This window comes from Chaetodon trifascialis, chromosome 18 (assembly GCF_039877785.1).
Source record: "Chaetodon trifascialis isolate fChaTrf1 chromosome 18, fChaTrf1.hap1, whole genome shotgun sequence".
Taxonomy (NCBI): domain Eukaryota; kingdom Metazoa; phylum Chordata; class Actinopteri; order Chaetodontiformes; family Chaetodontidae; genus Chaetodon; species Chaetodon trifascialis.
Window position 1 is genome coordinate 22,662,501 of NC_092073.1, and position 25,401 is coordinate 22,687,901.

At 45.4% G+C, this 25,401-nt stretch overlaps 3 protein-coding genes across 14 annotated transcripts in view; all 3 read left to right on the top strand.

Moving 5' to 3' along the window:
- The window catches only part of tnikb (TRAF2 and NCK interacting kinase b), a 43,614-nt gene extending 29,710 nt beyond the window's left edge, over window positions 1-13,904 (top strand). For 8 of the 9 annotated variants that reach the window (XM_070986393.1, XM_070986394.1, XM_070986395.1 and 5 more), the window contains 11 exons: window positions 1,526-1,707; window positions 2,004-2,118; window positions 4,431-4,539; window positions 4,652-4,828; window positions 4,915-5,058; window positions 5,769-5,903; window positions 6,141-6,241; window positions 6,756-6,905; window positions 7,789-7,948; window positions 10,003-10,142; window positions 10,772-13,904. In XM_070986393.1, coding sequence (XP_070842494.1) covers window positions 1,526-1,707; window positions 2,004-2,118; window positions 4,431-4,539; window positions 4,652-4,828; window positions 4,915-5,058; window positions 5,769-5,903; window positions 6,141-6,241; window positions 6,756-6,905; window positions 7,789-7,948; window positions 10,003-10,142; window positions 10,772-10,855 — 1,497 coding nt within the window. In that variant the 3' untranslated portion in view covers window positions 10,856-13,904. The remainder of the gene's footprint in view (window positions 1-1,525; window positions 1,708-2,003; window positions 2,119-4,430; window positions 4,540-4,651; window positions 4,829-4,914; window positions 5,059-5,768; window positions 5,904-6,140; window positions 6,242-6,755; window positions 6,906-7,788; window positions 7,949-10,002; window positions 10,143-10,771) is intronic. The other variant, XM_070986402.1, reaches the window with a different exon arrangement.
- A 1,056-nt stretch (window positions 13,905-14,960) lies between these two features.
- On the top strand, window positions 14,961-20,271 carry eif5a (eukaryotic translation initiation factor 5A). Of its 4 annotated transcripts, none has more exons than XM_070985828.1 (5): window positions 14,961-15,102; window positions 17,071-17,258; window positions 17,841-17,945; window positions 18,577-18,708; window positions 19,130-20,271. In XM_070985828.1, exons 1-5 carry the CDS (start codon window positions 14,961-14,963, stop codon window positions 19,193-19,195), a joined length of 633 nt encoding a protein of 210 aa, XP_070841929.1. In that variant the 3' UTR covers window positions 19,196-20,271. The 4 variants fall into 4 exon arrangements, with proteins under 4 accessions (XP_070841929.1, XP_070841931.1, XP_070841932.1 ...); XM_070985830.1 differs by having other exon boundaries at window positions 15,088-15,102; window positions 17,060-17,258; XM_070985831.1 differs by having other exon boundaries at window positions 15,098-15,203; window positions 17,060-17,258.
- A 1,486-nt stretch (window positions 20,272-21,757) lies between these two features.
- rpl22l1 (ribosomal protein L22-like 1) lies at window positions 21,758-25,155 on the top strand. The gene is made up of 4 exons (XM_070985832.1): window positions 21,758-21,784; window positions 22,924-23,037; window positions 23,259-23,380; window positions 24,953-25,155. Exons 1-4 carry the CDS (start codon window positions 21,776-21,778, stop codon window positions 25,095-25,097), a joined length of 390 nt encoding a protein of 129 aa, XP_070841933.1. The 5' UTR covers window positions 21,758-21,775; the 3' UTR covers window positions 25,098-25,155.
- Window positions 25,156-25,401: the final 246 nt, after the last annotated feature.

A 25,401-nucleotide genomic window follows, 5' to 3' on the forward strand; every position in this document is an offset into this window, starting at 1 on the left:
CTTCAAGTACACTCAAGTATTACTCAAGTGGTACTCAAGGACTACTTGAGTACGCTTAAGTACACTTGAAGGCGACAGAAGTAGCACGATGGGGCAGATTACGGGGACACTTCCACTGCTTTCAGTCCTTCATCTCGTTCTTGGGGGAATCTTTAAAACCTTCATACTGATAAAAACAGACATCCAACATGGCCGCCTCAGATAAGACCAACAGCCTCTCTGCTATCAGCATGAACACATTGCCTTCACAGAAGCGTCTCTCTGATTGGACGATGACTGTTGTGTCCCTCTCGTGTGTCCCTCGGGACGCTGCTGCCAGTCGCTGTCTTCATTTCCTTCACTTCCTGTTAAGGCTTCAGACGTCTCTGCTCCCATGTTTCACCTCCACAGTCACTCTCTTTCTCTTTCTCCCATCTTCTCTCTCTCTCTCTCTCTCTCTCTCTCTCTCTCTCTCTCTCTCTCATCAGGAGGAGCTGGTAAGATAACCCCCTCCCCCTCCCCTCCCCATTCCTCCTTCACCCACCGCTCCCCACATGGTCCACTTCCTGTCACTTACCACACGCACGACCCTCTTAGCTGCAAACGGCGAGGTGTGAGCGAGGCTGAATCTAAAGGCTCGAGCCCGCTGAACTTTGACCCTCGGCCCTCCTGCGCTGAGGCATGATGGCGCCTGCACCTCCTCCTCTGCCCCCTGCACCGCCCTGCTGCTCGCTGCCCTCCTGCAGTCATGTGGCTGACAGAAATGAGTCTGACTAACAGCTTGCATTGTGCTGCGAGGAGTAAACGTCCCCTTGAACTACTGCTAGAAATACTCTAAAACGTGTAATTCAGTCATAAATGCTCTAAAAATACTACATTTGCCTTTTCTTATCGTGAACGACATGAATTGAAGGCCAGTATTCACTGATTTATTGGATCATTTTGAGGTTTCTGGGTCATCTCTCTCTTAGCTGAACTGTGTTCATTCAGATTTTCCTCATTTTCAAAACGAAGCTGGTGTTCAGCTCTTTCCTGATCCGACCCCCAGAGACCTGAAGGCACCCTGGATTCACTGCTGTGGTGTCTCCCATAGGCCGATGCACTGCTCTGCACACTGCAGCGAACTGTCTGATGGCCTCCGCTCAACACTTTATTCAGCGAAACACTTTGCGTGACATAAGATGCAGACCTAAATTTGAACGACGGAGTTGGACGTCTTTTTAACAGACCTGTCAGAGACAAAAGTAGATATTTACGCTATGAACAGCTTCCAGACATCTTAACACCTTTAATGTAGAACAAACAAACGGTATGTTCGTCTGCATTTATTAACTGTGAGGCGTGAATTCCAGTTTGGAAAATAAAACCTGTAATGACACCTGTGAAGTAGAAAAAGTCCTACCTGTAGTTACTGCATCAATGCAAGCATCAAAAAATATATTTCTGTCGTCTTTGGAGTTGATTCTGTGCTTTGAGGTCGAGCCTTTCCCCATAAATAAAACCTAAAAACCGGTTTTTGACTCTCACTTGTCCCCCCGTCCTCCAGGACTTGACAGCTTTGGCCAAAGAGTTGAGAGAGCTGCGGCAGGGGGAGGAGACCAGCCGCCCGCCTGTCAAAGTGACGGACTACTCGTCATCCAGCGAGGACTCTCACAGCAGCGAGGATGAGGAGGGGGAGGGCGGCGCCAATGACGGCACAGTGGCTGTCAGCGATATACCGCGCATTATGTGAGTATTCATGTTCCTGGAACATATGATCTCCACTGGCTTTCCATGCACCAACCCGTACGCTCAGTGGCCACTTTATTAGGTACATCTGCTACACAAATGTACACTTCTTACAGCATTACCTAATGAATAAAATGCAGCTTTAAGGAGTGTAGAGAAAAGAAAAGAAAAGAAAAGAAAAGAAAAGAAAAGAAAAGAAAAGAAAAGAAAAGAAAAGAAAAGAAAAGAATGACAGAAACTTTTCTTTAAGAGTTCAAAACATGACATATTAAACGACGCTGGCATCTCTCTTTCAGGCCAGCAGCCAGTCAAGGTACCAATGAGCCCTTTGGCATGATGGGAGGCCACAACGATGCCCACGATGACTCATATGGAAACAGCTCCCAGGACAGCACGCTGATGATGCGTGAGGTGAGCCTCTCAGCTCTGACCTTTGACCCTGGGACCTCGTCCACACGCTCTGCATGCCTGCCTGTTTCACGCTTTAGTTTTGGTTTGTGAGTGTGAATCACACACGCCGGGCGTGGATACACTCAGCTTTTCCTCGCAGCAGATTATTGGAAAAACTAAGTTTATCTCCCTTTAGTCTTGATGGTGATCAGTGTAACAATAAGTCTTTTTTAATACATTAGTGCATTTTTTTGGCGTTCGAGCTCGTTTTTTATATATTTGTTAACTCCAGTTTGACCAGTGAAAGATTCTTTTGGCTGACTGGTTGGTTGTTGTAGTCTCAGTTTAATTATTTGGGATTTAGACAATAAACTTAAAACTGTGATGAGAGAAGATTTAGGTTAGTAAGAGATTCCCGGTGTCATTAATTAAATCCATTTGCTATATTGTCCAGTTAAAGTAGAATACTGTAGTTAATTTCAACTGCAACTAATAATTATTTCCATTATTAATTGGTCTGCTGATTAAGTCTTAAAATGTAAAGAAGTTGTGATTATATTCATCACTTTTCCCCAAAACCCAGTTTTTTTCTGACAGGAAATTAAAACAAGGCATTCAAAGAATAGCAAATTCTGAGAAGCCACAAACAGAGAAATGTTGACATTTTTACCTAAAAAATGGCTGAAAAAATTCATAGATTTTCTGTCGTTAATTGATCAATTAAGCCAAGTTTATAGAAAGTCCAGAAAGGTCAAAAGAAAACATCGACTGTAGGCAGCTTGGTGTGTGTGTGTGTGTGTGTGTGTGTGTGTGTGTGTGTGTGTGTGTGTGTGTGTGTGTGTGTGTGTATGAAGAAGCTTTTGGGTTCAGTTCCCACCCGCCTGCCTCTAAAAACCAACACAAACACAGAAACATGCGCACCCACACACAGCAGGGCTCAGCTCCTCCCCCCATCACCTGACCTGTCAATCACAGCCTCGCTGCACAGTGGCCCGCCTCTCTCTCTTTTTCCAGAAACTTAGGGAACGGAGGCGGAGCTCCGCTGCCAGCAATGGTTTCCCTGGCAACGCTAATCTGTTCCCTGGCAACGCCAATCTCCCTGATTTGGTGCAGCAAAGCACCTCCCCCCTGGTCTCCCCCGGCGACGCCTCCGGGGCCCAAGTAGGTGGAGCGGCAACCCAAAACCCCCACACCTGATCCCAGCAGACCAGCCCCCCGTCACCTGTTCACCCCGCTCGCCCCGTCTCACCCCGTCTCACCTCACCCGCCCACAAACCTGCAACCAGCGAGCTGTCCGGTCCTTCATCAGGGTGGGAAATTACCAGCAGCCACCAAAGACACCAGTATGTTAAACTGGTTGGTTTCTAAAAACAGGATGTTCAGTTTATTGATATCAGTAAATCAAACTGCTGATTTAACAAACAGGAACTTTGTGATCAGCAGCTGCTCCAGTGAGTTCAGTTTAATGAAATCTGTGCAGCTGCTTCAGGGGACCGTCACATTTCTGCTGCAGCTGCTTTAATTCTACTTTTACAACCACAAAATCTCAACTCACAGAGTAATCAGTGTTTGTGGCACGATGAGAATTCATTTGCTTGTTTTGAGAGTTAATCTCAAAACAGCCAACTTTACTCACAGAAGTAGTTTTTCTGTTCTAGCTTCACATCACTGCACCGTTTCAGCAGATTGTAATAGATGTAAAACGAGATGTGCAAACACTGGATAAATATTTGGATTAAATTATTCAATTCACCAAACGAATGTTCGACCAAAACCCAAATTATTGTTTGTAATGACGTGAAACAAAAGCATAACCAGAAATCTACGCAGCGATAAGCCGTGAAGACGCTCGTCGCTCGATTGGTCGCTCGGTCTCATCAGAGACTCGTCAGAATCGACATGTGGCGCCTTTAATTTCCCGCCCTGTTCTATTTCCGTGTGTCCTGCTTTGGCTCCGGTGTTTCTCCCCACAGACGGAACAAACTGGATTTCCTCCCTCCCTCCTCTCCGAGCGCCCCTCTCTTTCTCCCTCCCTCTCTCGGTGTTCCGGCCTCTGATCCAGAAAGCGTCCTGTGCACGATGCAGACGGCTGGAAAAGTAAAGGAAACGCTGGGAGTGAGGTGTCCTGATAAAAGTGGAATAATTGAGGAAGAGATCAGATTTTATTATTGTGACACAAAAAGAGAAAGTTGTTGAATCCCTTTTAGAGCTTTGAGGATGCTTCTGTGGCTCACCATGACCACAAACGCACCGCGATTCCTTTATTTCATCCAGGTTTCCCAAACCATCGCACGGACGAGGCTCACTGTGTTCTGTGTTTCTGTCGTCTGCAGTACGGGATGGGAAGCGGCGGAGGCTCCAAGGCATCCTTCACGCCGTTTGTCGACCCCAGGGTGTACGGGACCTCCCCGACTGATGACGATGATAACGTCCACGCCACAGGTATGTTTCCTTTTGACTGGTGGTCATCCTTAATAAAAAGGTTTGTGCACTCACTTTGGTGCAGTTGATAAGATCGTCAGGTGACGCTGTGTGTCGTCTTGTCGCGCTGCAGCGCTGTTTGCTGATGAGCTGCTGAAGCAGGAGCAGGAGCAGGCGAGGCTCAATGAGGCCAGGAAGATCTCCGTGGTCAACGTCAACCCGACCAACATCAGACCGCACAGCGACACGCCCGAGATCCGCAAATACAAGAAACGCTTCAACTCTGAGATCCTCTGTGCAGCTCTCTGGGGTGAGACGCTCGCCGACATGTGTGCACAACGCTGATTTCATGCAGTGACACGGCAGTAAAAAGCAGACGTGTGCGTGTTTGTGCAGGGGTGAATCTGCTGGTGGGGACTGAGAACGGCCTGATGTTGCTGGATCGAAGCGGTCAAGGCAAAGTTTACAACCTGATCAATCGACGGCGCTTCCAACAGATGGACGTGCTGGAAGGACTCAATGTCCTGGTCACCATCTCAGGTCGGTGTGCCAGATGTGAATAGCTAAAGGTCCTTTTACTTTGGCCATGAATGTGATGTTTAAATGAGTTTTAAAAGTGTTGTGATTGGCCGCCTGTGCGCAGGTTAAGTTAAGAACCAGGGTCTGAACTTCCCTCTTCACTCTTCATGTGAGCGAAGGAGTGCAGTGAGGACCTTCCAGGAAAGACTGGGCCTGCAGCCACAAGGAGAATGAGCCATTATCTCCATATTTACATGATTAATGTACCTCCTCCATCTATGACATCCCATCCCATCACTCAGCCTTTGAGTGTGGCTCTTTGTAACATCTATAAACATGTTAGCATGTTAGCCCTTAGCATTCAGTGGAGAAGCAGGTGAACGCTCTGACCCTCAGTTTTCTGTCTCTGCTGATAATAATATCTCATTGTTTGCTCGTCGGTGTTACTGTGTCCCTCGTTTCCTCTTTAATTTTCAAGCGCCCCCCACTGGTTTTGAATATCAAACAAAAAAAGACGTTGAACGTGACATCTGTCGTACTCTTGGTGTGTTGCTGCCTCACAAGTAAAGCTCTCACTGATGGCATTTGGATGTCTGGGATGTTGACGACATATAAGCACATCAGATGACCGTCATCAGTGCCTGAAATGTTAAACTGTGCATAAAAACAGATTTACAGGTAAGCAGAATATTATTTCTTTGAATAGTTTTCCTTATTTTTTTCCTATTCAGGGAAGAAGAACAAGCTGCGTGTTTACTACCTTTCCTGGCTGAGGAACAGGATATTACACAACGACCCTGAAGTGGAGAAGAAACAGGGCTGGATCACTGTTGGGGACCTGGAGGGCTGCGTGCACTATAAAGTTGGTACGCAAACCCGTTTATGTGTATTATGAGGACACAGACTTGTCAAGACACCTGCATTATGAGGACTTGTCTCCAATTTGGGAAGAAAAAGCAAAGTTAACCATTAAATGTAAACATTTTTGAGGGGTTTAATCTTTTAAATCTCAAATGCAAAGCTTTTTACCTGCAGTTTATAAGCACAATTTGGATTATATCGCTATGCTAGTGCTACATATCTGCTCTGCTCTCCTCCTGCAGTCAAGTATGAGAGGATTAAGTTTTTGGTGATTGCTCTGAAGAACTCAGTGGAGATCTACGCCTGGGCGCCTAAACCTTACCACAAGTTTATGGCCTTCAAGGTAAGATGTGTCAGAATGTGCTCGAGCTGCTAGGGTGGGCTAAAAGGGGATGAAAGACCCTTTGTTCTGGACAAAATGTGAGCTAACGAGTCAGATTTATCCACATTTATCAAGAACAATCGGTGAGAAACACGTTCTCTGGGTCGTGACACAGACAAGAGTTTATCAAATATATAGAAATAAATCAGCCAACCAACCAATAAAATGAAAACGTGTATTTTCATTCATAAGACGATCATTATTAGTCAAAGTACAGTGTTTTATATGCGTATTATGTGTATTTTGCTGATGTGAATGCCTCATATTAAGTTTTTGTGTAATGACCTACAGACTGAAAGACATTTTTACATTTTTAAAGTCAGCCCCCGACTCTGTATGCTTGAATAATAAATGGAATAAACGTGTGTGTGTTGCTGAGAGCGTCGGTGGTTTGGAGTTTTTAGCCACCTTTAATTAGCTTTTCTTTGTTGATGGAGCCTCAGGCGTTAATCCCTCGCTCTCTCTCCGCCATCAGTCGTTCACTGATCTGCAGCACCGCCCCCAGCTGGTCGACTTGACCGTGGAGGAGGGCCAGAGGTTAAAGGTCATCTACGGCTCCAGTGTTGGCTTCCATGTCATCGATGTGGACTCTGGCAACCCCTACGACATCTACATCCCCTCACATGTTAGTCTGTGTGTGTGTGTGTGTGTGTGTGTGCGTGCGTGCGTGCGTGCGTGCGTGTGTGTTAATGATATCCTGAACATCATCAGAACACGTTACTCTTTACACATTAATTGCATTTGATTTCACGTTCAAATTGACTGATTTTAAGATGAAATTGGGCAATTTAGTCAATGAAAGAGTGAAAGAGTGAGAGGCTGAGTGAGGGCAAATGAGAGCGTTAATGACCAATAGAGGAAATAACATGAATCTGTAAGAATAAATGAGCTAATGAATGAATGAATGAATGAATGAGTGAATGGCTAAATGTACAATGATTTGTAGTTAAAGGAGTGAGCGAGCGAGTGAGTGAGTGAGTGAGTGAGTGAGTGAGTGAGTGAGTGAGTGAGTGAGTGAACAAATTAGTCAGCAAGTGAATAAATGGGTCAGTGAGTTAGTGAGCCAATGAATAAATTAGTGAATTAATTAATAACTGATTAAATGAAGTACATGAGTCAGTGAGTTGGTAAATGAATGAATGAATGAATGAATGAATGAAGGCATGGCTGCATTAATGGCTGAATGAATGAGTGTTGAGTGGGTGAATCAGCGTCCTCCTCTAACCCTGCTCTGGTTGCTGTGAGAGATGGATGGGGGAAGGAGGCGGTAACCATAGCAACCGCCTCACATTGCTTTTAGCCGTCATGAATCACGCTGTCCTCATGTCTGTTTCCATGGCGACTGCGTGGCTGCCGAGCGGGAGTCTCCATTGTTGCAGCAGTTTCTTGTCTCTCGGGGTGGGTGGGTGGGGGGCTGGACAGGGGTGCAGACCCCCCGCAGGCTCACGGCAGCTCCTAATCCCCTGCCCCCACCCCCTCCAACCCCCTCCCGTGTGTCGCCCCGGCAGATTCAGGGTCAGGTGACCCCGCACGCCATCGTGGTTCTGCCCAAGACGGACGGCATGGAGATGCTGCTGTGCTACGAGGACGAGGGCGTCTACGTCAACACCTACGGACGCATCACCAAAGACGTGGTGCTGCAGTGGGGCGAGATGCCCACCTCCGTCGGTACGTCAACCAATCAGCTCGCTTCTCCCTGACCCCTGACCTCTGACCTTTCTAAGCGGTCTCAGCAGATCATCTTTCACCCTCACTACTCTCAGCCACACCTCCTCCGTTCAGAGCCACACTCCTCTCTCTCCTCCTGCCTTTTGCTTTCAGTCACACCTTTAGACCAGACGCCAGGACTCTAGTCTCACCTGTTCCATTCAGCGCTTAAAGGAGTACATCAGGTTTTTGGGAGGTTGAACAGACTCTGTTTGACTCCATCAGGTGAAGTGATGAAAACATACTGAGCACAGTGTGGCGCCAAAATCATCCACGTGAGACTGCCAGCGGCGTCCCTTCATGCTAACACCTTCACACACATTCTGTTAAATGACGTCACTTGATAAAACAAATTGGGACTGGGGGCGATATTAGCATTAGCTGTGGCAGGAAGTGGCTCACATTCTAGATTCATTATGGCCCAATGCTGGCTTTTTGAGGGAAATACCAATATGAGTATTTGAAATATCGGCCAATATTTATTACATCAGTTGAATTCCTGAAATTTGGCTGTTGAAAAATTGCGACCAAATTGAACGGAGGGTTTTGGTGTCAACGTTCTCATCACTTAACAGGTGAGTAGACCAAAGAAAGACGACCAAAAACTGGATGTATCTCTTAAATGTCAGGTGTCGAACGCCCATCGACTGCATGCGTTGACAGCGACACGTCCCACAGAGCATCACCTCCGCCCTCACATCTGTCACTCTGGACGCTGCAGACTCTATCTTTGCATTTTTTCTGTGCATCGGGGGAAATGCTTGTGTGTCGTTTGTCTGCTGTGTTCTGTCCTCTCGTTCTGTACGACTGTGAAATGCTTCAAAAAGAAATTTCACATCCGTTCTTACCTTCATCCTTGATTGCGTGAGCTCTAAAATAACATAAAGCAAACAAGATATTTGTGCGACAGCAGATGAAGAGTGAGATCAAAGTTCTGCCTGAGAGTGCAGCGTGAGCATCTACGTGAATCTATTATTCATCAGTGCACTCAGTCAGACCACGTGAGCAGGAAACTCAAGCACATCAAGGATGGATCTTGGATCTTATGATCCGAGTCGATTAGAGCCTCTGTGTTTTTCCATTCGGCCTTCACGCTCTGATTCTCAGATGTCAGTGTACGATATCCGGACTGATTAAACATGTATGTTGGACTGACTGCGTCTACGTCCTGCAGGGTGGTGGTTACTGTACGTGTTCTGTGTGTGGACTTCATCTCCTGTTAACGTGTTTGTGTGTGTTTTACTGTCAGACCAGAGTTTCTCACAGCCAAGCCCAGCCTCAGCCCCCCCAGACATGAAACCCGCCGTCGCCTTTTATTCCGTACGCTGAAGCTGCTGGTCGACCCCCCCCAGCAAAAAAACCTAGAAGGCAGGAAGAACAAAAAGACCTTTCACTGGACTTTCTATCCTGGCCTGCGTCTTTGCAGCGGGACCCCCTTTATGACCCTTTCCCACTTGTTCGGTATCACACAGTTACGTTATGGCTTGGCGATTTTTTGCATTTCTGTGCCCAAAACAAGATGGCCTCCGTCTGTGGCGCTTCACTAATTGGCCTCGTGGTGTTGCCGATGAGAGAGACGGCACGTTTTTCAAAGCTGCTGTTGGTCTTCTCAGACTGCAGCCTCGCTGGTGATTGTTGTGAAGCAGCTGCAGAAAGTCGCTGAAGCTGTTCAGACCGCCGGCGTCAGTCAGTGCTGCTCAGACGCTTCCTTTAAATCAAATACAGACGTCAAAGTGATCGACATCAGCGGACGCCCAGCGAGCAGCCTGTTACTGCATTATCTTCCCCACCGCCTCTCCTCTCGTCTCGTGGAGCGCTCAGAGGTCAAACCGGTCAGAAACTGCTGCAATAATCTCCTCCCGGAGGTGAGGCGGAGGAGGCCTCCGTGTGTGACTGGCTTGGGTGTGAGACTGGTGCTGAGTCTTCTCCTGTCCAATCCCCCTCTGTGTGTGTGTGTGTGTGTGCGTGTGCGTGTGCGTGTGCGTGTGTGTGTTTACCCTCTCCTTTCCCTGCAGCCTACATCCACTCCAACCAGATCATGGGCTGGGGAGAGAAGGCCATCGAGATCCGCTCCGTGGAGACGGGACACCTCGACGGAGTTTTCATGCACAAGCGAGCTCAGCGACTGAAGTTCCTGTCAGAGAGGAACGACAAGGTGAGCGGGACACATCTGGACGTTTGTGTCCCTCAAAACGTTTCTGTGTGAGGCGCAGACATCAGGGACGTCTGTAACTAAGAATTTAGGAACACACAAACGTTTTGGGGTGAGTGATTCAGACTTAGGAAGTCCAGATCAATTATTTTTATTTTACACTTTCATGTGCTGCTTGATCCAAATACTGAAGATCTGGATTCAAAACAAATCGGTTGATCAGCTTGATGATATGAATGTTTAACAGGGAGAATGTGACTCCAGATATCCACTGGAGAGAAGAGGTCTCACTCTGTTGGGACTGCAGAAACCGTCTCTTAGCATTTGTACAGCGGCGTTACAAAGTGCTGCTTTGTTTACCTCTTAAATGATCTTCACAGTCGCACACTCGCAGGGAGCAAACTGTGTTAATGAGTGACAGCTGATGCGACCTTCTGCTGGCAGTGTTTGTCACTTCAGCAGCTGAAACAGTTAGCACCAGCCCCAATGAGGAGCTAGCTTAATGTTTTGTGTGCTGAATAAGAGACGAGCGAGAACAGATTTGTTCCCATCTGAGCTTCACAAAACTAGAAATCTAGATCCTTAAGATCTGTTTCATGATCATTCGTGCTCTCGCTGCCTCCTTCCTGCAGGTTTTCTTCGCCTCGGTGCGTTCAGGAGGCAGCAGTCAAGTCTTCTTCATGACCCTGAACAGAAGCTCCATGATGAACTGGTAACACTCCTCCTTCGGCCCACAACCCTCCTCTTCTTCACTCTGAACATCGCCCGACATCTGGAGAGAGGGACGAAGGGATGGCGGGAGGAGAGTGTGTGTGCGTGTGTGTGTGTGTGTGTGTGTGTGTGTGTACAATGTGTGTGTGTTTGTGGAGGAAAACAACGAGCTGCTGAACAGCTGGAGGACGAGTTAAACCACAGGAGTGCGTCCCCCATATAGGTCCCACTACAGGGGGCGCTGCAGGCCCATTGATGGTGACACTGCCTGCTGGGGACAGTGGACCATGCCTTCTCCTTCCCTGGGGACTGTTCGATTGGGCTGATGGTTGTTCTTGAGAGTTTTGATCCGGACTTTAATGGACGTTGACATCATGCCGAGTAGCCTTTGACGTCCCCATCGGAGTGAACGGGGAGCTGTAGAGAAGTTCTCTGTGTAGCACATTAATGATTCCTTACAGGGTGTTCACACTGCGAGTACGACATGTCGTTCCACTCTGCGTGCTGGCGGCGATGCACGTGTTCTGACTGCGTGTCGGAGCGGGTCGGACGTCCTTTACTGCGCTGTGTCATAGTGAGTCAACATTTCTGGCTATTACGGTAGCATCAACAGAAGAAAACTTGAGCTTGAACTTGACCCAAAGAGTGGATGCAACTTAACTCAAGTCTGTCAATGTGAAAGTCACTCTGGGGTGAACCAGAATCGCTTTGCAGTGCGTCCACACTAAGCCGGCTGAAGTTTGTCCCTCCAGTTTAAGACTAACATGATTAAAAACAAACCAGATAAATCGACGCTCTCGGAGCATTGCTGACTGTTTGGCAGTAAAGCTAAGAGGCAGCTGCTGAGCAGGTGTTTGCCGTGATGCACAGTTTTGTTGTTTGTCAGGATGTCGAGTCTTTGCCATGTGGGGTGTCAGGCCGTCCTTGATGAAAGTTGACAATCATGCAAAACAAAAGTGGTGAAATCATTGGTCGTCAGTTCAGACAGTGGTGCTGCCTGCATCGAATTTATGAACCCACAATGCAGCTGCTGCTACGAGCGACATCTACAAACCATCCAGTTGAAATACGGCACAAAATCACCCAGAGTACACGAGCCCCGGTTCACGAGCTATCAAATCGTATTTTAGTGGATTTTCAGACTCTGTAGACGCCTTAATAACAGACGTGTCCGACCACGAACAGATTTTTCCAAAAACCTGTGGCCACTTTGTGTCATTTCAGGCTTTTCTAAATTAGCCGGCTCAGTGTGGACAATCAGCCTTTAAGCTCTCTGAGCCCCTGACCCAATGTTAAATTCAGATCATATATATTTTTGTTGTCGTCATCTGAATCACCTCTGATGGCGACGACTGGTCAGCTGAAGCTCAACATCTTGTAGCAAAACTTGAGGGCATCTTCTTCGCGCTGTCAGACGTTTTCTTCATGAAAACCTGTTGGCCCGTGGCCGATGTGCATGCTGTTGCCCTGATCGTTCATGTGACGGTGTTGCTCACAGTGTGAACACTCGCTCTGAGTGCTGCTGCTGAAACACCTCTATGCCTGTTCAGTTGGTGTCGCAGGGGAAATGAGAGATCTGACACCTGTCGCTGAGGACGCCGCACCGTCGGTTTCAGCTACTGTGGCTACTTTGTCCTGGTGTATTTCTGGTCGGGAAGGAAGCTTGTAGATATTGTATTATTGCTGCAACAGCAACACAAAATCTTCACATCATTTCTCACAAGAAGAACTTGGCGTAGAGTAGTTGCCAGCTTCTGGAAGTTTCTACTTTTGCTGCCCTCTGTTCTCGCCACCGTTTTCTGTCCCTGCTGTTCTGTGTTCACTGCACTCGTGTAAATACTCACTTTGATGTTGAGGACAGACTTTGCAAAGCAGGTGAGAACACTGAGGAAAAAAAACAGCCTGGCTTTTCTGTCGCGCCTCCGTAAATCTGTCCGTTCTGTACTTCCTCTCGAATGGGAGGGTTTTTTTTCTGACCAACGAGCCGAGCGATGACTTTCGCAGAAGTTTGTTTTGGGTTCCCTCCCCAGGTGTGCTCTTTTCTCCGTGGTCCATCACTGTTTATTTAGTTGTGCATTTTGCATGGTGACATTCATGTTTTACAGTACCTGTCGTCACTCGTTATGAGTCGTAAGTTTAAGGCAATACACTGACTGCTCTGACTGCAGAAGCTGGACGGTGACTTCTACGGGAACCCGGAAGCATTTTTCTCACAACACTGAGCTGTAAATTGAGAGTTTAACTTAGCTTAGCATCTGGGCAGATCGAACACTGGAGAGTTCTACATTTACCATCAAGTTTATATTTCACGCTCACGCCGAGAGCAGCTTTGAAAGAGCGAGCAGGACGCGGCTCAGCATCACTTTGGATGACGTTTTCTATTTTTCGCGGGGTTGACACTTTGACGATGGTCTCTAGAAACGCTGACGTTTGAGGGATTGTGAGGCAGGCTGGGAGAGAGAAGCGCTTCATCTTTTACTTGATATTTCTTTCGCTGTTCATTGATCTTAAAGGATGCGTTAGGTGTGCGCGATGCCGCTTTAAGGCCAGCTGAAGCCTTTCACATGTGCAGGATGTTAGCAGTAATCAACACCCTGTGAATAAAGGTCAGGAGGCAGGGTCAGTTGGAGAAACCATAGATTAAAAGATATATATACTGTAAGAATTTTCGTTATGATGATATCTTGCTGATCATTTTAGAGAAAGACAAAAAAATAACGTTCACTTATTAAAGCTTAGTTGTCTTTCTACAGAATAGAGAACATAGCTATAAGAATTTCTAAAAAAAAGAATACAATGTTTTTATTGTGGTATTATTTGTATTTGTATTTCAATTTTTGTACGTATCAAGACTGTGAACGTATGTACGGCTGTCAGCCTGTGAGCGTGTGCGTGTAGGTGAGCAGGTGTGTGCACAGGTGTGTGACATGCATGTGAGTGTATGTTTTCACCTCGTCTGAATCACTGGAATCAGTCAAAAGACGACCTCAATCTGGTAACACACATCTGTGATGTTGGAAATTCTACAATAAATGTCCTCTCCTTGTACAGCAACGCCATCTGCTCCGCTCTCCTTCTTTAAACTTCATTTGTAAGTCCTCGCACCGTAACGTCTTGTTCAGGGCTGCCCAAAGTCAAAATCCTTTCAACGGGTGCAAAAAAATGAATAAAAAAAACTCATTCTTGTACAATCCTTTAGACTCAGGTTCATCTGCAATTTACTTGTCTCACAGCGCAGGTTTGAACAAGTTAAACAAGGACCCTTTAATCAGAAAACTGATGTTATCCAGTTAAATTGGTTTCTTTGAATGAGACCCACAAGTCAGACTTTGCACAGTTTTACATCTTTTTACTGGGTCAAAGTACTTCAAAATGTTCTTTTCATGATTTTACAGTCTGATCAAGCCAACAAAGGTTAGTTTTGGTGCATAAAAACACAGATTTAAGGTGGAGAATTGGTTTTAATGTCTTTTAAATACATTGAATAAATCACATCATCATCACACTAAAACCTTTTCGCCAGTGATGGAAAAAATAAAAAATGCAAATGAATGCATTTACTCAAACACTGTTCTTCAGTATGTTTTTGGGACACTTGCACTTCACTGTAGTACTTTAATGCGACAGCGACGCACCACTGCATTTATCCGACAGCTTTTATTTCAAGTTACAGAATTCAGATTGAACAAAAAATACTCAAAAATATATAAAACTCTGCTTATAATGCTATTGATCCATACGTATTAATATTAATCAGTTTTAATCAAGTAGCTGATTGATAAAAAAAAAATAATTAGAAGATTTTTTGAGTATTTTGGAGTTTTGGGCTGTTGTGGGAAGACATTTTTAAGATCATCGAGGACTCTGGGAAGAAAACGGTCTGCAGATTAATGGACAGTTGTGCTCCTTTATATAATTTCCACTGGCAGGGACATTCTGCTGCTTAGTTTTTAATATTTGAATACATTTTTTGCTGTGACATAGACACTCTGACTTAGAAAAAGAATCTGAGTACTTCGCAAGTTGTAATGGCGGTGATGGTGGGGTGCTGGCCCCACTCTCCCACCCCTCTCTCCGGGGTGGGAGAACGACTTGACCCGACGGGTTGCCATGTCTGCCCGCCTCAGACCTGGCATCCCTTTCTGCCGGGCTCCGACCGGAACACATAAACGCCCCCCTCCCCTCTTCCTCTACGGATGCTGCGGTAAAGTTGGCCGCGCGTGCGCACTCTCGGTCCTCTTTTTCTTGGAAGGTAAGTGTGGCATGGCGCGTGTTTCTGCCTTGGGGGGGATAAACGGAGAAGTTAGCGGATTTTTAAGTGAACCGATAACCGATTCGGAAGTATTAAAGCAGGTGTGTGTTGTTTTGAGAAGCTGTGGAAGTAGTTATTTAATTTCCCGCTGGATGTGGACCGTCGCAGGGCAGGGTGTGGGTGCCCGTGTTCAGCTAACATTACCAGGTTTAATCAAAGGGACATGCGGCCTTCGGCGGCGCGGTCGGTGGAAGTCGGTTGTCATCCTCTATTCTAATATCAGTTTTTGTGGTACGCGTTGAGAATATGCTGGATGTTCATTCGGCCTTCTGATTTTGATGATATAAGCAGAAGAGCCCACAGGCCAGCCGCTGTCGACCGAGCGTCAATCGCTGCTTTTATTTGGACGGAGCTGAATGGACGGCTAGCGTGACTAGCCGCTGTTAGCATCGCATTAGCTAACAGCCGGATAACTGTTCGCTGTTTGTGAAGCGGTGGCGCATGTTAACTAATTAATAACCCTCAGCGCACTTAAAGCGTATTATAATAACACTAATGTCAGTGAATTAAACACGGACTGTTAAAAACTGAAAGTCTAAGATAACATCAGCTAATGCTGGCGTACGTAGCGTCATTGTTAGTGGGGTTTGTACCGTTATCTGGCGCTGTTGCACTTGTAAACTCGAGGCCGGCTAACGTTAACGCTAACTTGTTACAGCTTGCGCTAGCTGATGTATTAATGGAAAAATCACTAAAATTACCCCTTTTGGTCCTCAGAAGAGTTAATATTTACATTCGAAAAACATTGTTGGCCGTTGTTAGCTAATTAATTAGTGTTAATTTTGATGAGTTACGAAGTTCAATTGAAGTTGCTGTTTGCTAACATGAAACTAGCGGTAGTGTTGAAAGTGGCGTAGCCGGCCACCCTCGTGTTGAGCCGAGCTAAGTCGACCGTGCTTCCACTTTTCGTAACGTTACATTTGTCGTCTGACTTTATTGATAACGGGCTGAATTTAATCTGCGGATCAGATCATCAGTGCGACGTTTTCCGACATGACGCCGAATCGTTGAGGCAGGCGGCGCTCGAACCGCAGATTCGGGCCCTGAAAAGGCTGCAGTGGCCCCGGGCATGAACCGGAGACAGGCCCGTTAAACTGGGATTTAACCCGCTGAAAATCAGGAACCGTTTTCTAGCCAAGTACGTTTTCACACACAGGGAGATAGCATGACCGTCAAAAGACAGAAAGAAGGAAGGAAAAAAAAAACGGCTGCTGTTCAAGTCAAGAGTCAAATTTTATTAATATATGTGTACATATATACATACAGGAAATAATTTGGCCACGTTAGACCAGTAGATCTTTGATCAGTTATCAGTTAAACCTAAAGCAAAAATCCTCAGTTTGGGTATTTTGAACAGACCTTAATGGTGTTTTTTGTTTTGTTTTTTTTTTTGTACATTTTCCTCAAGGTTTTAATCACAGAATATGAAAATTAATTTAGTTTTTAAATGGGATTAGTTGTCACAGTGTTCATACAGTTCATCTGTGGACACCAGTGTGAGTAGACATATGTGAAGCTACCTTTGATAATGACTCATGTCAACACCATAAAACTTTATCTCTGAAGTTGAATTAAAGCTTGCTAAATGTGTCTGATTGTGACTCCCATGAAAACAAGTAGTATTAGTTTGGACTTTCTCGTCCTGTAAATGGACAGTCCATATCCACTGATTTCTACTGTGGCTGTTAATCTTCCAAACAGCTCAAACATGGTTTCTTTATTAAAAAAACATTCAGGTAGCTTCTTAAACGGGGCACTGTATGTTTACAGTAGTTGGTGGTATTTTTTATTATGTCGTGGCTAAATTTGGATGCATCAGTTATGAAGTATTTACCCTGTAATGAGAGTACATGTGAATGTGTTCAGGGTTTGATAGTAAGGTAAATGATGTGTAAAGATCTTTTACAGCACCCCTGACCCATCGCACCATGGCAGATCCCGATCTTGACTTCCAGACTGGCGAGTCTGGCGCCTCCGCCACTTACCCCATGCAGTGCTCTGCCCTGCGTAAGAACGGGTACGTGGTGCTGAAGGGACGTCCATGCAAAATTGTGGAGATGTCCACTTCCAAGACCGGCAAGCACGGACATGCCAAGGTAAAATTCTCTTTAAACTACGGTTATGTAGCCCCTCGAAACAGAGCGGCTGTAAGGGGGCATTACAGCGTTTAAATGGAGTTTGGAAAGAAAAAAGCTCGACCGGTGTCAAAGGTGCGCTTGGCTGAGGCCAGAGGCTCAGCTTGGGTTGGAGGATCTCAGATTTCAGACCAGTCTGATCCGAGCTGCCTAATGTGCTGCGTTAGTAATGCAGCCTCCTTATCGTCTTCTTCAAACACCAGGGTGCTCCCATGTGTACTTTGCCCCCGTGTGGGAAAAATTAAGATTCTGTGTGTGTGTTTTAAAAGTCATGGTGGCGTTTTTATTGGTCACCTCAGGGTTCATGACCTATCCTGGGCCTGCAGGTGAAAAATAGCCTCACGGCTGACTCTGGCACATTCTCAGCAGTGTGCATTAATGTGCACTTCCCTGCTAAATGAACTGATGAACTGTTGTAAATTCAGAGGTGGGAGGAGGTTTACAGTTTTGAATGATGTCATTTTGTTTGTGTGCTGCTTACATAAACTCTGGCAGGTGTCTTTAAACACTTAAGTCACTAAATGATAAAATCTTCCTCTGTAGGTTAACCTGGTTGGTATCGACATCTTCACCAACAAGAAGCATGAAGATATGTGCCCCTCCACCCACAACATGGATGTGCCCTCCATCAAGAGGATAGACTACCAGGTACGCAGGTCCAAACATCTCTGAAACTGTCACACAGGTGTCACAGCAGTTCAGCAAAGGAGGCAAAACTCCATTAGAATAATGGCCGCCATCTTCTGACGGCTTTTCTTCAACATGAAGTTCAAGTCTGGTCAGGCTGCATCTCAGGAGCTGCAGGCTGCTCGAATGATTTATAACCTGCAGAAATGTGCCACTTAGTTTGATCATGGGGACATTTTCTAGTCAGCATGTTTGATTAATTAAATGTAGCTGTTCAGCAGCAGAATGTCTGCATGTCATAACGGCTGCTAGAATACAATAATTCTGCTTGTGATCAGGTTTTTCCCTCCATCTCTGAGCATCACTGCAACATCAACAAGGCAATATCAGAAATATCAACAGCACTTCTGACTGATTGTTGATATGTGGAATATGCTGTTTGTCATTTTATTGGAGTTATCACTTTGACATTTGTGCAAAACACAGTAATGATGTTAAAATGATTAAACCTGGATTTACGCCGTGCAAGTAAACAAATAAAAATGGAATGGCCATCTTTGAATTTGGTCCTTTTTAAAACTATAAATGGTGGTTTTGAGTTGCAGTTCGTGTGAAGCTAATTGCTGTTTTCTGCTGTGTCTTCACCTTCCAGTTGGTTAACATCAATGAAAACTACATGTCCTTGATGAGTGACAACGGTGACATCAGGGAGGACCTGCGTGTCCCAGACAGCGAAGTCGGCAAGGAAATTGAGGCAAAGTTTGAAGCGGGTGATGAATTCGTGGTAAGTGTCAAAGCTCGGGGGTTATTAGATGCAGATGAACCACTGCACAAATATATTAAATGAAGTTTGAAGGCCAGAAGAGACTTAGCGGGTCTGTGTAGTCGCTGGGCTGTAAGCATCTCCATTCATGTCTTAGTGGCAGGACGACGCCTGACACCAGAAACTGAAAGATGTAAATGACGACGAGGCAAATTCTTGACACTGTCGGCAGCAGCGAGAGCAGGATCTGTGCTGATGGAGCACACATGCGTCGGCCATGTGTTTTATAAATCTGACGTTTTTAATTTTCACTCTGCCTGAAAGCAGGCGGGTTCAGTGCTGAGGTAGAGCAGGAAGTTGTCGCGCTGGGAAAATGCGAGGAGCGTGAGCTGCATGTGAAAAGTTTCAGACGATTGACTCGAACATGTTGTGCTCTCCGCAGGTCACCGTGATTTCTGCCATGGGGGAGGAATGTGCTGTCGCTACCAAGGTCTTGGCCAACAAATAGGGAGACGGACTTTGCTGCCCAGGCAACAAGCACCACCCACAACCAGTCTCTTGCATTCTCATTGGTTCTGTCACCAAAGCGTCGGCCTTCACAGACAACCTCAATCATTCTGTTGTGATTTCTCTCATCATTGATCTTTTCCCCCCTCCCCTTTTCGTTTCTCTTTTCCATTGCTGTTGGGAAGGCTCCACCGCAGCTCGCTGCGTGGTCCTCTGCCTGATCGCTGAGGTTTTGTTTGGCAACAAATCTACTTTATATAAAACAACTTCAAAACTAATGATCAGTCGCTCATTCCTGCTTATTTTTGCCTTCAACGTGTTGGTTTTGCCACTCACATTCCTGAATGTTTAAATAACAACGGGATTCAGCTTTTGTATGATTATTTTTTTATATTCTTGAATATAGCAGGTCTAAAGCCTTTTAGAGGGAAGGGAATGGGGGGCAGTTTTTGAGTTGTTAAAGCAGTGGGAGGGAGGGTTGCCCCTGTAGATACTAAATTCTGGTTTAGGTCGTCCCTCTTGCAGCCATACCGCTTTCCAGCATGGCCTTTGCTCTGGTTCCTGAGTGGATTGGGTGCGACAAGGTCCGTTTTTCTCCTATCGGCTGGGAATGGTGGTGGCTAGCACTTCAGAGCACTTCAGGTCCACCCCAGCATGTCAAAGCTCTAAAACCAAGAAAAGAGATCTTTTTTTTCTCCCCCCAAGAAGTACAGAAACCAACTTCAGTGATTTCCCTCATGATGCCAGTCTCTTGTCTGTGTAGAAGCTTGAGGGGCGTGAGGGTCCTGTGCACTCACACCTCTGGTCCACCGGGGCAGTCCGGGCTCCCCCGCTGCCTCGGTCATCCCCAAATACAAAAGGAGTGTTATATCTTGTTTTGAGAGGCATGAGTGTGTAGCGGTGTGGGCCTCCGAAATGTGGGAGGCGGTTTGCAGTGAGGCGTGTGTTTCTTTTGAGGGACTCGATCGGGTTGGGGAGGGTGGTAGAGTTGCAAACTTTTTGTTCACTCGAGGCCTTTGTCACCTGACTGGAGATGGCAAAAATAAAACGATGTAACAAATGGACAAAAACTGCAAACTATTGTCTGGTTTTCTGTCTCTGATTCATCCTGTAATTTAAAGGTTATGTCAGGACATCAGGGTGGCGGTGCAGCGCTGAAGCACAGCCTCCACAGCTAAAAGTGCTGAAATCCTAACAGAAAAAACTAAGGTCCCAAAAACAGTGCATTTTGTAGCTACACCCTCAACATTGTCTGCGGATGATGTCTTGATAAACTTAAAGGCGGAAAACAAGCAGAACTCGCAGAACAGCAGCAGCATTGACCATGAAGGGAGTCTACGCCGCCTGCCTCTGTAAGCTGGACTAGTTTTCTACCCTTTTAAAAGTAAATCTTTTCCATTTTAAGTGCTGAAATATTCAAGACAAACATGCTTTTAGATTTTCACTTGAGCTATCGATGACATTTGAACTGTTGGAGGTTTAAAGTAGGTAGTGTGAGGTGTTGGTGATTGAACTGTTGACACGCTGGAGTCCAACCTGAACCCTGCACAGCAGATCATTCCTGAACTTCAGCATGTTTGGGGGAAAACACCTGTCCTAACGGTTCAATGACACTCACACACAGACACCAAACAGTCCAACACGCTGAACGACATGTCGACATCTGTCAGAGCAGAGCAGGCCGCGTGATTCCAGCCGGGGAGTGTGGCGTGACTCACCTGAGAAACGTTTGATAGTGTGTGAGGGTGTTTAGAAGACAAACAAACCGATTACAAACATGTCTGAGTGTGTGGGTGTGATGTAGGGACAAGAAGCCAAGAAGAAGCTCAAGACAAACTTAGTTTTTGACACTCAAAGCGACTTCAGAAACGGTGTCAGGGTAAACGTGTTGTTGTTTGTGGTCACTTGGAAACTCCTTTGTTGTTGTTTGTCTGATGTGGAGTCATGGCAGCAGACGGCTCGACCCTGCTGTGATGCTACCATCGCTCGTTCCTGTCTGCACACTGACTCACAAGTGGCACCACAATGGAAAGAAGGAGGCACGCTTTGTTTTTTTCCTTTCAGTCCACCCAGCTGACGAGTCACGGTTTCTCTGACTCATCAGGTTGGATTTGATTTCCTCAAAGTTCATGCTGGAGCAGCTGAGCGAGCAGGGTTGAGGCCCGATGATGGAGGTATGTGTGAAGAGGCTGTCAATGGTTGACCAGGCTCAGCAGGTTTATTATCTGGGTGTGTTAGGGCTGTGCTTGACCTTTGGACTTGAATCATCTGACACAGATACGCTGAAACAACAGGCGGAGCTTTACCTGTAACGTCCCTTCAGACAAAATGTGGTGAAATCTAAATGCTGGTGTCGAAACTGCGGTTAAAAATGAAGCTGACAGAAAGGTTTCACAGTCAGGACCTCTGCTGGAGCGGATGACCTCCGCACTGGGCGTTCATCGAGGCATTTCCCAGGTCCGTGTGTGGAAATGTTTATTTCTGCTGCCTTCGCCATATTTGGTAAGGGCGTTCCACGCGGCACAAACTACCTCACTGCTTCGTCAGTTCCGGTTCCCTCTTTCCCGTCCGACCCTCAAACATGGCGCCGGTAAGCTCAGCCAGCTCCTCCGCAATGTTCGCAATATGTCGTTAATCTGTTTGCCATTTTTACTTCTTGTACTCAGTAAAAAGTAAAGTAAAGTAAAGTAAATCTTTGATGGTACAGCTGTGCGTTAAACCACGAGCGGTTTTAGAGGGAAGGAAACCAGTAAGCTAGCAGAGTTAGCATTAGCTCCTCGTAGGCTTGACGTTAGCTTACACGTGTTCATTCATCAGTCCACGAGAGGAGGCCAGTGTCCGTAGAATAAATTATGATTTCTTTCGTGTTGGTGTTTTTCCTCATCTTGACTGGTAAACGTGAGGTATACCGTCAGTGTACGTGTAATCTAAGGCCTGCTAGTCAGTTCGGCGTAACATAGATTTCAGCTATCCGTATAGTTGATCGTGTATTCGAAGTCAAACCATCAGTTCTACAACTACGTGACTAGCTAGCTGTCACCATGTTGGATGTAGCTCGACTGTGCGTGCTGATTGAGGTGTTTTATCTATTTCCATTCATCCTTGTTAAATGAGTTAACTCATTAAAGTTTAGCTTTTTTTCTATTGTAAGTTTTGTTATGTCTCAAAAGTCTGTGTCTGTCTGCGTATGACACGGTGTTTATACAGACTGAGCAAAAGACCCCGTTTCATTCCCAAACATTCCTGTTAATGTTAATGGAAAGATTCCACCTCAATTATCCCGGAATTTCACAGCCCCAGCAGCCACCTCTGACTGTGACACTGACAAAGCGCTCCTGCTTATTTTAATAGTACTAGTCAGTTTTTACATCTTGAATTGAAAAAAATGTATTTCAGATTTGATAAATTTCGCCATTTTTTATTCATGTCTTGGTCATTTTTATCTGAGGTGCTCAGGAGTAACAGTATGGTAATATCAGGATCTGTGAAAGGTTTACTCTGGAATGAAGAGTTTGGTGCACTAACATGCAGTGTGTTGGTTGAGATTAGGGACCTGATAATGTCTCTATATATTTAAATTCAGTGAAAATTGAACTAATGTCTGGTGATACTAAACTAAGAACTCTGACTGGAATTAAACAAACGACAGCCGACCAGTAAAAGTTGGAATAATGAGGAACAGGTGAGATGTGTGCTGCTGCTGACCTGACGTTTTGTCGTACCTTGCAGATCAAACAGAGGAGGCCAGCTGTTGGCAAGAAGGCCAAAAAGGGAGCTACATGGAAGTTCACCCTGGACCTGACCCACCCGGTGGAGGACGGGATCCTGGACTCTGCAAACTTTGTAAGTCTTGCTGCGTTTTACTGTCGTTTGGCAGCGTTTCTGATGCAGCTTTAATCAGTTATCATTTAACACCTTAATCTACACCAAAATCAGACCATGAAAGGGTTCATGTAGTGATCTCTGCAAGCAGCTAACCCAGCGTGTGGACTAGGGCTCCCTTCCCTAGCTCCTGATTGACTAGGGTTCTCTTCCCTAGTGCATCACTGTGCTCTGTCCAACAGGAAATCTTCCTCAAAGAGAGGATAAAGGTCAACGGAAAGACGGGGAATCTGGGTAACATCGTCCAGGTCGGCCGCATGAAGAACAAGATCAACGTCACGTCTGAGAAACAGTTCTCCAAAAGGTGAGATGAGCTGAGCTGCAGCTCGTGAACTGAAGGCCAAAGCTTCACTTGACAATCATGATTATAATGAAACCTCAGTGAACAATAATCACTGGAAATCAAAACTCTGCTGCTGCCTGCAACGAAAAATTATTATTATTATTTTATTTATTTATTTTTTTAACTTTTTATTTCTAAACATGTAAATAGAACATGAGATCATCATGGGTGGTACAGTTAAAATCAAAGTATTCTATTACACATACATACTGTGCATACACATACATCATAGCCAAATGTCACACTTTTCAAGGCGCATATTCGATCCATTTTTCCCAGCGTTCCATACACTTCTCCAATTGGAGTCTTAAAATAAAAGTAAGTTTCTCCATACAGTAAATTTCATGAATGATCCCGTGCCACTGGATCAGTGTTGGAGGATCTGCTTGCATCCACCTTCTGGTTATGGCTTTCCTACCACTAGCCAGAAGAATCTTCGACAAGTATCTGTCCTTATGCGAGACTGTTTTCGGAATTTTGCCGAGATATAAAACAACAAAAGAAAATTCCAAATCCACTCTTATTTTATTTTATTTATTTCGGTTAATACCTCCCTCCAAAATAAATGGATTTTCAGACAGGACCAAAAAACATGAACATGGTTAGCCATAGGGGTTCCACATTGTCTCCAACAAAAGCCTCGGCTCTGTGTGCCTGTTCGTAGTGCTGTTAATTTAGGAGTTATAAAAAATCTCACTACATTCTTCCAGCCGAACTCTCGTAGAGATCTGGAGTTTGCAGTGGTTGCCTGTGTCTCACATATTTCTATCCAGGTCTCTTCTGATATTTGTGTTTCTGACTCCTTCTCCCACTTTTGTTAAATGGATAACGTGGAATGATTTTTAGAAACTTGTATACTTCCATATATTCTTGAGACCAACTTTTTATTATCTTTCTTTTCATAAGCCTCATGAAATATAGAGATTAAATTGTATTCCTTCTCCTCCTTGATTTGTAATTTTTTATTATAATAGTCTCTGACTTGCAGGTATCTATGGAAGTCCTGCTTCTCCAGTCCAAATGTGGCTGAGATAGACTCATAACTCTGAAATTTACTGTTTGAGATGAATGAACAAAAGGATGTGATCCCTCTCCTAACCCACTGTTTAAAGCCCCTGTCCAATCTAGCAAGTTCAAATTCTGGATCATATGCTATCCAATTCAAGACTCTTGCCTGTTTCTCTATTTGTAACTTCCTCAGAACCTTAAACCATAGTTTGAGAGTGAATACCGTCCATTGATTCAAACTGTTATAATATTTTTCTGCTTGGTTTTTATTTCCTATAATAGATTGTATTGGAATTTTTAACTGTGTAGTTTCCAAGCATTTCCATTTAGATTCATAATTTGGAGAGCACCAGTATACTAAGGGTTTCAACTGTGCAGCATAGTAATAATCCTGTAAACATGGTAAAGCTCTCCCTCCCTTCTCTTTTTTTAGCTGCACCCAACGACAAATTATTACCAAGAATAACAGATTTTATTGCACTTTGCCATTTCTGGCACTCAACGACCTCCACCTCCCTCCACCAGGTATCTGAAGTACCTCACGAAGAAGTACCTGAAGAAGAACAACCTCCGTGATTGGCTGAGAGTGGTGGCGTCCGACAAGGAGACGTACGAGCTGCGATACTTCCAGATCAGTCAGGACGACGAGGAGTCGGAGGCAGACGAGTGAACAGCTGGCTGTGTGTCAGCAGCTGCAGCAGGACAGCAGAATAAATGTGGAAAAAGAACATTTGTGTCTCGTGTTTTGATTGTCTGCACAAACCACGCGTGACAGGAGTGTCGACTCCCACGTGGTGTGGTGGTTTACACGCCGAGCGACTGACACACACATCAGTTGGTGAATGAAACTCCTAGAAAAAAAACCTACATTGCCGCCCAGTCTTTATCCTCTATAAACCTCTGAAATACCAAACAATCAAAAGGTGTTAAAAGACAAATCTACAGGGTGATGCAATAACCACATGGCTCTTTTT